This window comes from Balaenoptera physalus (assembly GCF_965194825.1).
Source record: "Balaenoptera physalus genome assembly, chromosome: 1".
In the NCBI taxonomy this organism is placed as follows: domain Eukaryota; kingdom Metazoa; phylum Chordata; class Mammalia; order Artiodactyla; family Balaenopteridae; genus Balaenoptera; species Balaenoptera physalus.
The window spans coordinates 62,859,734-62,872,388 of record NC_138882.1 but is presented as its reverse complement, the minus strand read 5'-3'; the positions used below and the strand labels follow the sequence as shown (position 1 = coordinate 62,872,388).

At 40.0% G+C, this 12,655-nt stretch overlaps 2 protein-coding genes across 2 annotated transcripts in view; one reads left to right on the top strand and one right to left on the bottom strand.

Moving 5' to 3' along the window:
* Nucleotides 1-12,655, top strand: part of FIRRM (FIGNL1 interacting regulator of recombination and mitosis) — a gene marked incomplete at its 5' end in the record, with an annotated part of 325,889 nt that overhangs the window by 39,756 nt on the left and 273,478 nt on the right. The gene's annotated exons all lie outside the window — the stretch shown is intronic.
* F5 (coagulation factor V) overlaps nt 1-12,655 on the bottom strand; it is an 86,878-nt gene that overhangs the window by 18,251 nt on the left and 55,972 nt on the right. The window contains exons 11-16 of the mRNA XM_082439417.1: nt 11,794-11,944; nt 9,193-9,405; nt 5,327-7,985; nt 2,350-2,509; nt 1,362-1,598; nt 259-469 (exon numbers count right to left, since the gene is read on the bottom strand). Coding sequence (XP_082295543.1) covers nt 259-469; nt 1,362-1,598; nt 2,350-2,509; nt 5,327-7,985; nt 9,193-9,405; nt 11,794-11,944 — 3,631 coding nt within the window. The remainder of the gene's footprint in view (nt 1-258; nt 470-1,361; nt 1,599-2,349; nt 2,510-5,326; nt 7,986-9,192; nt 9,406-11,793; nt 11,945-12,655) is intronic.

Sequence of the window (12,655 nt, the reverse complement as noted above, 5' to 3'; positions counted from 1 at the left end):
TGTTGGTTTGCTTGGGTTGGTTTTGCAGCAGCCTTGTGCGCTATCTTTTAGATTTCAGATTTTTGTATACTCTCTTTCACCTGCAGTGTCACCTGCCAGGTTACATCAGCCCTCGTAGACATTTAAGGACCTGGTGTCAGTTAGAGCTCCTGGTTCCACAGAAGCATCTCATGTCTAATTTTGGGAAGACCTATGGGCAGGAATCACTATCACCCAGTGATTAGGTTCAGAGACTAGATCAAAGTCAGAGGAAAATACCATGAAACTCATGGGAGTTTTTTACTTCTGAGGATGTGCGTCTCCAAGACCTTGTGGGCTTCTTTTCATAGTACCAGCTCTTCTTTTCATCAAAGACCATAAAAAGTAGGACAAATTCTCTCATGTCCACAGGCATGTTGGTCTCCTTATGAAGTGTTCCTTTTCGGCAGATCAGAAGGGGTCCTATCAAGCCTGAATGGATATCTTTTTCCTGGAAGACAGTAAGAGCAAATTGCACGTATTATCTCTTTCTCAAGATTTTCTTTGCCCTTCTGACAATCACTGATCATATTGAAAAGGAGACATTCTCAGAGGCTCTGAATTTGAAGATTATAAATGAATAGCTTAATAAACCTGGATATTAATCATCTAATTCTGTGACATTCATAGTCCCTTCCTCTGATTAATCCTTTGTTTCGACATGGTAGTCATGAAAATAATGATGATAATAATAGTGATACTATTATAAATACTATTTATTGAGCATCTACTATGTTAAATATTTTGCCTATAGTATCTTATTTAATTCTGATGACAATCCTATATGGTAAAAAATCAATTCATTTATTGAACAAATATTACCAAGTGCTTACTATACATGCTATATACTGTTATCTCATTTTTAACTTTGGAAACTGAGGCTGAGAGAGCTCAAGTAACTTTCCTAGGGCTACACAGTCAGTGACAGGATAGGAATTGAAATCTAAGTCTATGCTCTCTACCATGCTCAAAATGAGGGAGTCTTGATTTTGTAGTTCTTTTATTAAAAAAAAAAAAAAAAGAATAAAAAGGCAGAAGAAAGCTAATACTTGTTCAAGGAAATTGCAGATAAACATCTTCTTCTGTAAAGGTAGTCACTCTAACTAGGGCCAACCTTTTAAGTATTCCTCATTCCTTTCCACTGAACAAATGCTTCTCACTGTCATCTGAAGATCTGCATGGAGAGTCCCTGATTACGGTAGCTGTCGACTGTTGACCATGATCCTTACACATTCCTCATGGAAAGACAGATATTTACTAAGAAATAATCGTGACACTTCCATTTGGTGGACTCAGGTTATGAGTTAGGGGAAATGACAAAAACTTTCGACGGCTATGCTTACCTGGTTCACTGCTGAGTAGTAGGCCCAAGCCCGACAGGCGGAGCCAGGATTTTCTGGCCCTGATCGCTCAGTGGCGTGCCATACATATGTATAAGTGCTGTTGGGCTGAACGGCATTATCTTCCTTAAACCATTCAGGAGAGTCATCTTCATAAGTCTTTCCCTCTGATGATTTTTCATAGGAAAGCCCATGGGCATGGAGAGAATATGGTCTGGATGCTAAGTTTTTAAAACGAACCTAAAAAAAAGAATGATTCACAAATGTATTTAAGTTTAATAAAGCCCCAAAAATGTCAGCATTATGGGTCAAAGTGGATGGCTATTAAATTGAACCCAAGATATATTGAATGCTTAGAATTGCAAAGTAACTTTCGTATATTATTTCATCTAATTTTACAACCATCCTATGAGATAGGGCCTAAGTAGTTTACTCCAGAAACGCCAAAACAGGTTTGTTTTTAGGCTCAAAGCAAAAGTATTGACATTATCTACAAATGAAATGATAAAGATAGGTGCTACAGATTTGAAAATGAATGAGGCTTGGCTTTTACTCACAATAAGGTTTCAACCTACTGGCGTAGTAGAGAGAGGTGCACATGTGAATGCAAGTTAAAAATCTGGAGACAAAAGGTGCTATAAACAAAGTATGAATGGGATTAGGTGGGAATGCCTGGGAGGAGCAATTCAGCTGAATGTTTGGGAGAGGTTGCGGGAATTAAAGAAAGTTTCTTAGGAGAAATGGAATTGGCCCGTATAGAATGAACAGGAGCTTAGCAGAGGAAGAAATAAAATTATGAGATCATTTTTTTTTTTTTCTTGAAGAGTGGCAAGTTACTTGGCAAGCAGTCTTTGAAAAGAAATGTAGATATTTGTTAATTTTGAAAAATAAATAAGTCACCATAGCTCTCTTGCCACTTTCATCTCTACAACCCTCTGGTGCTTGTGGAAATTCCTCTGATGATCTTAGCAATGCTCAAAAGATTACTTACTTGGATAACGTCATCCACTTCAGCTCTAATGATAGGACCAAGTATGCCAAGATGCTCTTCATACTCTCCCCGAGGATCAAGTTTGTTAAAAGTGCTATCAAGGTACTTTCGAAAAACTACTTTCTTGTATATGGTGTCCTTTGAAACATCAGTGTCTTCACTGAAATGATAGTAATAGCATTTGTTTAAAAGAACAAATTAAAGACCATTCAAGAATTTAGGAAATTATCTCTGTTTCTGAATATAGTATATAGCGAAGATATTTGATAAATATTTGATGAACAAATGAATTAAAATATAAATAACTAAAACCACAAGCCAGTAAATATCCTTCAACTCCCAGCTCATATATCATTTCTTGGTATCTCCTCCTATGATCCTTTAGACTGGGTCAAATCTCTAGCATTCCTTACATTTCTATACTGTTACTATAGTATATATAGTAAATCCCTGTAGTATTCTTATAATATTTCTATAGTATATATAGTAAATTATATATCATTTATTCATGAGATTGTCTATTAATATCTGACTCTACCACTAGAGTGAAAGCCCCATGAGGTTAGGGATTGTGCCTAGTTTGCTTATAATTTTTATTTCTAGTGCCTAGCAAGTTATCTGGCACATAGTAAGCAGATATTTATTTAATGTATTAATGAATGACAAATATAATCATATGTTAACATAGCAGATTTTAATATCAAAAGCAGACAAAGCCATGTGATGGGACAGTGCCAGGACAGGCAGATGATAAGAGTCAGTTGATTTAGAGGGTCACCCCTGTAAAGGTCACTGGATGGGTGAGTGTTTTATACTCTGAAAGTAGCCACTCTTCCCACATTTGCTTTTGCTAAATCATAGTATTCCTCATGTAGTTCGCCAGCTCAGTCTGGAGCTAGAGCACATCATATTTTCCTACTGACTCTTAAATTTCCCAGGAGTCTGGGAAACAGGCCAAAAGCTCATCCCTCAGTCTCACAGTGTTTGTTATACAACATGAGCCATCCACAGAGAATCCCATTCTGCCTTCCTTCTAGCCTTTCTACTGGATTAACCCCATTCTTCCAGACTCTAAGCATAACATACAGTCTCACAGAACACATGGGGAGGAGCAAAACAACTTTGCCATAAAAATGGGTTGCATATCTGGAATGGGACATAGGATTTTGAAGGAACTAGTTCCATCCCTTTACACTCTGGAAAACCTTATTCCCTCAGTGACTTGCTTAGAAATCCCTAGATAAACTATTTATTCTCATATAGTAATGGGTGCTACATCTAAATAGGAAGTCATGGGAGAAAGTCTCTTAAACTAACAGAATTCTAATATGGAAATGTCAGGCATCAGATTAATGAAATAATTTCTGTAAGTCATACCATGCATTGTGTTTGCTTACTCTAGTTGCACTTTGGTTTTAACTTTAGTAGTGTAACAGTTAGCTTTTGTAAAATCTGTGGGCTATATCTGGACACTTTACACATGGTCCCCATGATATCCCTGAGAATCTGTAGTTGCTTCTCGTCCCCCTTTCTCTCCTTTCTCTATATTGTCATCCCAGAATATAGAACCCAGACCAATATGGCTTTCCACACTTGAGCAAAATTAAATTAAAAATTATCTTTTAAAAATGCATGTGGCTCCCTTAAAAACTCTCTGTTGTAAGTCAGGCCACTTACAAAATTGCATCAACTCCTTCAACTCTATGGTGGAAGAGTGGCTGGAACCCTAAAATGTTAGAGCTGCAGCAGATCTTGGGGGCCACTTGGTGTAACTCCTTCATTAAAAAGACTGCAAGTAACAAGGTTCGGGAAAGGAACTGACATATTCCAGTAAACTAGGAATGGCTTAAAGCTTTTGAAGGGTTTCTCATTGCTCTTTGAAAAACATCAAAATTCTTCCCAGGGCTCACAAAGTCTAGTGGCATCTGATCTCTGCAGAGCTAGCCGAACACTTTCCTAGCACCCACCCTCTTCTTGAGTTCCAGCTACACAGGTCTTCAGCTTCAGGGCTTCCTCCTTCCTCAGGGCCTTCATCATGCTGTTCTCTCTGTCTAGAATGCTCTGCCCTCTCTACCTCCTGTTCATCTTCAGATCTCAGCTCAAATGCCGCTTCTCCAGAGTCAGACTCCCCAGTTCTCGTATCTCCATATATCACCTTTCCTTATTGGTCTTTATCATGGTTAATTTTTACACTTATTTATGTGAGCACTTGGTTCATATCTTCCTGCCCAACTAGACATAAGTTCCATCAGGGCAGGAGTCCTGTGTTTATATTCTCTTTTATAGTCTCAGCACTTAGCACAATGCCTAGGAGAGAATAAGTACTCATTAAAGAGTTATTGACTGAGTGAGTCTATAAACCAAGTTAAAACAAAAGTTTAAATCAAGATAAATCACTATGTAATGAATGGCTCAGTTGAGGGTATAAACTTTCTTTTTGTTTCTAAGCTACTTTATACCCTTGGCCTCTGCTACTGGAATCTTATGGAATTTGAATTCATCTTCACCAAGATGCTATATACTTTATATTGATCAGTAAACAATTTAAAATGTTTTTGTTAAATAAGTAATTGCAAAAGGAGATTTCTACATCACAAGTTTGGATTTGAAGCCAACTTCAATGAAATCATATTGATTAGCCTATAGCTATGGATAGGTTGGGCTCTGCATTGGAGCAAGAAGAGGGGGTAGGAATATGTGTGATGAGAAAAGAAGAGAGAGGAGGGGGCTAATTTAACTACAAAATATCATAGACTTCTTAGAGTGATTGCTCTTATATTGTCCAGATGTCACCTAAAGTAGAGAAGCTAATCTTGGAATTGACAAAGGAAACAGTATAGGCCAAGTTGCAATAGGGGAACTAAATGATACTTAACTAAGTTACACTTAGTATAATTTGCCCAGAATCATCTCCTTAGACTGCTGTAATTACTTTTTTTAGCAGTGGTGGAAAAGTGAGAATATAAAAGGAGAGAACTGGCCAAACCTTTGTGCAAATTTTGAATAATCCCAGGATAGTTCTTCAGCAGCAATGTAATAATTTTTTCTGTTTCCTTTGTTGCTGCGAAGGTACCATGCTGCAATGTTGTCAGGATTTCTGGAGGAGTTGATGTCTGTCCTAAGATCAGTTTGGTAAGGGTCATCATAGGCCACAAAATCAAATTCACCATACTCTTCTTCACTGCTCTCTTCCTTCTGCCTTGGAATAATTTCAATGTAATCTCCATCATCTCTACTGAGGCCTACTATGACCAGTGGATTAAATTCTCTTGGTATAGAAGTGTTATTTAGTGGAGAGTGTGGTGGAGGAGATGGCATCTGACCAAGATCTGCATAAGGGAAAGTGTGACCAAATTCTGGGAGAGGCAATGACTGACTAGATTCAGAAGTGTGGGATGTCTGATCGAGATCTAGAGGAGGTGATGTCTGCCTGAGATCAAGAGGAAGGGATGTCTGACTGATGTCTGGAGAGAGAGTTACCTGGTTGAGGTCTGGGGAAAGTGGCATCTGACTGAGGTTTGGGGGAAGAGTCGTCTGGCCAAGATCTGGAGAAAGGGTTGTCTGGCTGATGTCTGGAGAGAGAGTCTCCTGGCTGAGGTCTGGAGAGAAAGTCTGGCTGAGGTCTGGGGAAAGTGTTGTCTGGCTGAGGTCTGGAGAGAAAGTCTGGCTGAGGTCTGGGGAAAGTGTTGTCTGGCTGAGGTCTGGAGAGAAAGTCTGGCTGAGGTCTGGGGGAAGTGTTGTCTGGCTGAGGTCTGGAGAGAAAGTCTGGCTGAGGTCTGGGGGAAGTGTTGTCTGGCTGAGGTCTGGAGAGAAAGTCTGGCTGAGGTCTGGGGGAAGTGTTGTCTGGCTGAGGTCTGGAGAGAAAGTCTGGCTGAGGTCTGGGGGAAGTGTTGTCTGGCTGAGGTCTGGAGAGAAAGTCTGGCTGAGGTCTGGGGGAAGTGTTGTCTGGCTGAGGTCTGGAGAGAAAGTCTGGCTGAGGTCTGGGGAAAGTGTTGTCTGGCTGACGTCTAGAGAGAGAGTCTCCTGGCCAGGGTCTGGAGAAAGGGCTGTCTGGCTGAGATCTGGATAGAAGGATGGCTGACTGAGGTCTAGAGAGGTGGTTGTCTGCCAGACTTCAAGTTCCAAGGAAGGGAACGTTTGACTAACATCAGTAGGGAAGGCCTTGTTTCTTAGGTCATAGTCGGGTGTCTGGCTGGGCTCTGGAGGAGGAGATGTGTGACTGGAGACTGTACTGGAGTGCGTTGGATCAGAGTCTTGAATAGGGAATGTTTGATAGTGTTCCTCTGGGCTCACTGTCTGATAAAGATCTGGAGGGGAGCTTGTCTGACTGGTGTCATTTGGGGGGTTTTGATCACCATCAGGAAGTGAGGCTATGAGGCTAAGGTTCATAGAGGGGAATGTCTGATTGAGGTCTGCGGGAAGAGATGTTTCATTGGATGTATGGAGTAACAATGAATGATTATGTCTCCCGTCTGAAAATGGGGTGTTGGCCTCTACTCTCAGTGGGTGAAAACTCCTTGGAGATAGAGGAACATGGTGTGCAGGCTTCTCTTCCTTTTTCTTTCTTCGTGTCCTAATTAAAAAAAGGCCTTTCTTCAATCTACTATTTCCTCCATCTTGTCTTCCTTGTAGAGGTTTACGTCTAGTTACAAAAAATGTTGGGTGGCCACTCTGCTTTCCATGCTTGTTTTTAAAAGGGATGTTTTCTCCCCAAGTCCTTGAGTCATTCTGGGGGCTGTTTGGCAGCTTATTAACAGCATTGTCTTCATAAGCATCTTGGATTATTTCATAACTGCCTTTCTCAGAAGCCAAATGCCATTCCCCATTCAGAATCTTAGATGGATCCTTTTGTTGTAAGAGTAACAGATCACTGGGAAGGTTCTCCCAGGGCCCTATTCTGGAAGAAGAAGAGTTGCCTTGGCTTAAATGTCTACCAGTTTTATGTGCTGGGAATTCCATCTGGGAGAACCTATGCTTTGTTGCTCGGCCTCTTCCTGCCTTGAATCTTTTACGTTTAGCATGTTCTTGGTTTCTGAATTCTTCTGTACCAAATGCAAGCAGGCTTATCCCTGTGACATCTGAGTGTAGAGGATCTTCTATAGGATCTTCAGAATAAGGGCTGGAATGCTTTGCTGTGGGAGGGTTGAGAACTGAGTTCTTATCCAAGCTGGTGTGTTCCAGCGGGGGACCAGCTGTGGTGGCTTCTGGGTGAGGAAGAATTTTCAGAGGTTGCGCAAAGTTACTGGCAATAAGCCTGCTAATGTCACCTGGGGAAGAAGAATTTGAACCAACAGTTCTGTTGGTACTTGGAGGAATGAATTCAGAGTTGTTCTCCAGAGCCAGGGCAGTAAGATTGAACTCATCTTTCTCCTGAGTCGATGATGAATTTCTGAATGACCTGATTCCTAATGATAAAGCCAGTGTGTTCTGGTAATCATAGTCAGCATCATTATTTTTATCTTTGATTTCTGAAGAATCACGCATTTTCCTTGTAGTTATGGATGTAGACCCTGAAGGTTCGTATGTAATCTCATATGAGTCATCATCATAATCCCGGATACACTTGACATCCCTGAATCTCAGCCACAGATTTTTGCTTCTTGGATTGGAATTCATGGTACTTAACATCCAAGTTCCTACAAAATAGAGACAGAGAGAACAGAGAGCTCTGAGTACAGCAAAAGATATAAAAACCCTATGGTCCACTGTGGCAGATCATTTCCAGTGAACTTTCATCGGGGATACTGTGGTCTGGGGACCACAACTCACCTGTGAACTGTTGGTTACTGTTCCACAGTGACATAAGGAAAGAAATCGAGAGGAAAGTGTATAGGAAACCTTTTAGCAATTTGCCATTTCTATGACATCCAATCATGTGATCAGCATACTTATCTCATCTAACAGAATATAGACCCAACATATTGGTCAGTGAAAATTAGGGAGAAAAAAACTTTCAGCACAGGTAGTTTGAGAGTCACTATTTTAGAATATATTTTTAAAGGGATGAGTCAAGAATGAAATGGACTTAGAATATCATAAGCATCTTGTGAGTTGCACATTTTGTTAGAGAGCTGGAGTTAGGGGGAAGATGATGATGTTTACCCCCACAAATAAGAGACATATAGATATTTCTAGGTAATAAATAATTCAGGTGGGCCTAGGGCAGTTTTGAGTTTCTTTGCAATGGTATGATTTGCTGGCACACTGAAGATGTCCTGAAAAGTCTTCAGTAGTTACCACATGTTGATCGTCTACTGAGTCCTAGGCACTTGGCACATATAACAATTAATGGTCAAAGCAACTCTGTAAGGTGTTATTATTCTGTTTTTCAGATGAGTAAACTGAGGCTCAGTGAGGTGGAGTAATTTGTCCAAGGCTACACAGATATCAAGTGGCAAAGCAGGATTTGAACCCAGGTCTGATGAATTCCAAAGCCCATGTGCTTTCCATGGCACTGCTGTCTCTGAAGCCAGCCTCTAAGGCACTATATCGGGTGATCACTAACCCTAGGGTGGGATGGCTGTCTTATAAAGCTGAAAAAGGCATTTTGATAAAAGAACTGCTCTTTTGTGGTTGAATGCTCACGCTTTCTCCTCAGAGTCATGCCTTATCTTTTTACTGTTGTAGCTTTACTTCTCACTTAGCCCAGAGAAGGATAAATGGAATGCACATTAAAGGACTGGCCCCATTTAAGTAATTAATTCCCCAAACAGAAATCATGAGTAGTACTGAAAAGAAAGCCTGCAAGGGATCAGAGAGAGAAGCCCAGGAACCATGGTAGTCTGGAGAGCTGCAGCAGACTGGGTAGATCAGAGAGTCCCCTTTAAGAGTCCAAGCCCTTACCAACATTATCCATTGTGACGGTCACAGATTCCCCACACATGGGGAAGAGGGTCAAGGTGTCCTCGTGTTTCTTTCCATAGATGAATGAGTGCCCAGTGAAGTGAATGGTCAAAATGTCATTCTGGGTTCCCATACTGCAGAAGTGCCACTGGACGGTGTCATCAAAGCAGAATCCTAGTGTGGGTATGCTCTCAGGCACATAGCCATTGATAGCTGAAAGAGTGAAATTTGTTGAAACATCAGGCCTATGCCAACAAAAGGGAATGTGTCTAATTATACTTACGGTAAATATCCCAATGGTAATTTGGTTGCATCTAAGCAGTGATTATCTGAGATAAGCTTTACCAAATCTAATGTGTAACTTGAAGAAGATCAAACTCAGACTTTTCAAATGAGAGCTTATTCTCCTAAGTTAGCCAAGGGAGAAATGTCAGGATAAAGACAAAGCCTTTTCATTCACATTGATTTATTTATTCATTTGTTAAGTGTATGTTAAATATTTTGTACTCTAGGTTCTGCTTTTAAAGATATTCCGAAGGTAACTTAGAATTTTGTCTAGAGTAATTTTACCTGGAGAAAAAGCATAATATAAGAAATACAGATTCTTGAGGCATTAGTTATTTTTTTCTTTTTCTTTTTTTTTTTAAACATCTTTATTGGAGTATAATTGCTTTACAATGGTGTGTTAGTTTTTGCTTTATAACAAAGTGAATCAGTTATACATATACATATGTCCCCACATCTCTTCCCTCTTGCGTCTCCCTCCCTCCCACCCTCCCTATTCCACCCCTCTAGGTGGTCACAAAGCACCGAGCTGATCTCCCTGTGCTATGTGGCTGCTTCCCACTAGCTATCTATTTTACGTTTGGTAGTGTATATATGTCCATGCCACTCTCTCACTTTGTCCCAGCTTACCCTTCCCCCTCCTGGTATCCTTGACGCATTAGTTATTGAATGCAAAGTAATGTCCCTAAAAATGAAGCCTATTTAGCACATTTTGCAATTTTAATTGCTCTGTCTTAGCATTTATATAGTCTCTAGTTTGCACTCAACTATCAAGTTCAGACATTTTCATTCTCTTTCCAAGGGATACAGTTTTTAGTCAGTATCATTGTCTACTTATATACTAAGCATGGTAATAATATCACAGATATGATTTCTATAAGGGCAGGGTCCAAGTCTGCCTAGGTTACCACTATAGTCCTAATCTTAGTACAATGCCTGGAACTAGTGAGAACTTAAATATTTATCGAATAGCTGACATAATGTGTTTTTAGTTTGTGCCTCATTCAGGAAGCTTTTCTAAATGGTCTATAGCTGCACTAATTTGGTAGCCACTAGCTACCAGTGACTATTGGGCATTCGAAATATGGGTAATCTGGATTGAGATGTGCTGTGAGTATAAAATACACACTGGATTTCAAAGATGTAGTAAGAAAGTAAATCTCATTAATTTTAATATTGATGATATGTTGAAATGATAATATTTATGATATATTAAATTAAACATTATTAAATAAATTTCATATATTTCTCTTTAATTTTTACTATGCCTATTAGAAAACTTTAAATTATATTTGTGGCTCATATATAATTTCTAACGGACAGCGCTAGTCTAGAGCTATGACAGATTCATTGCCAAAATGAAATTAAGTACAGAAAGCTGAGGCTAACTCCCTGTTTCAAATTATTTTCCTGGCACCTGCCAGTTCTGAGAATCCCCAGTTGTTAGTTGTCTGAAGTTACATGAACAGACCATGGAGAAACCATCCTCGTACCTGTGGTTACTTATCAGAGAAAGTGATAATAGTGACTCTCAACTCTGAGGAAGGGGACGATGACCATTGTGGAGAAGTTTGCTTCCAGCTGGCTCAGTGAAATCTCTCCCAGACTTCCCATACCAGTGGCTTTGGGCACTGACTTTAAAAACCGTAGCAAAAGCCTGAACCTTGGCTCAGGGAATTCTTTCTGTTCTGAACTTACTGTGTACTTAAAACTTCTTTATGGATTGACTTTCCAAGACTCTTGTCTCCCCATATGCATTTTGCCTTAGTTTGATTTGACAATCCAATTTTGGGTTATTTACCCTGTTTCTGCCCTGGCAGAAATAAGAAATAGACAGGACAAAAAAGTAACTAAAGGAATAAGCATTGTTACATTAATGCTAAAGAGGACTACTTAATATTTCTGCCCTGGCCATAAAGAGTATTCACCTTGCACCCAGTCTAAAATCCCCAGATACCTCTGACCAAGGCCTCTTCCCTCACCATCCATCCCTCACCCTGTTCTTACCTGCTCAGAGCAAGTGCACATGCACATGTGTGCGTGCATGTGCGCACACACACACACACACACACACACACACACACACACACACATTTGGAGCAGGAGACCAAGAAGACTTCTAAGGATAACAAGCTTTTTACCTCATGCTGTAAAAAGGTTTCTATAATATCACCCAGTAATTTCATCACCAAATCCCTAGACTGGAAGTGAGGGTAAGAGGTGAGTGGATTCTAATCCATGTCTCTTCCTCTAGGAAAGTCACACTTCAACCACAGGAGTGAAAAACTGATGGACAAAAAGAGTGCTCCGACTTACTGCTCATGATGTTTGACTCATAAAACTTGGGGTCATCACGTTTCACCTTCTCAGGATTTTCACAAAACTTGTAGATGTTGTCCTCAATGTACCAGCTCTTGTTCTCATCAAACACAGCAAACATAGCTTGCTGCTCAATGTCTGCTGCCCTCTGGAGGGTAAAAGTGCTGTGTTCAGTGATTGACGTCCTAACAGATTGATTAACTACAACACTGAGTTCTCAGAAACCAAAGGGGTACAGGTCTTGGGTCCAATGAAGCCATAAATTCAGACATCTGTGAGAGCCCATTGTGTACAAAGCCCTTGTTAGAGCCAAAGGTAGCATGTCAAGGCAAACAGAGCAGATCAGAAAATTCAGAGACTAAAATATCCTAATAGAAAAATCCCATTTCAACGTTAGCAACTGTAATTCTGTTTATCTCTGTTATCATCTTTCAACTCGAATGATTGATTGGATGTGCTCCAAATAGTTGCAAAGGATAAAAAAGAAGGGTGCAGTAGGAAAGTTTTATATCTCTCCCTACCTGTTTCCTTTCCCAGCTCAATAAATTAGGGTCTTCCAAATGTCTCTTTCTGCTTTTTCTAGGCATATATTTATTTTATATGCCTTGGGATGAGACTTCTTTGATTATAGCTTAGCCTAATTGGGAATTTTAAGTTAATGATATGAGGCTTTTATTCTTCAATGAAGATAAGCTCAGAAGATTCATATCTTTGTTCACATTCTTCTGTATAAATTGGTCTTGCTAGAGATAGACCATTGTCTGGGTTCAACTTCATGAGAAGCTATGTCTGCAAGCTATGTCTGCCTGTATCTCCTTTCTCTCCCTATTGCAGGTCTCTAAAAATAACAAGGACTGGT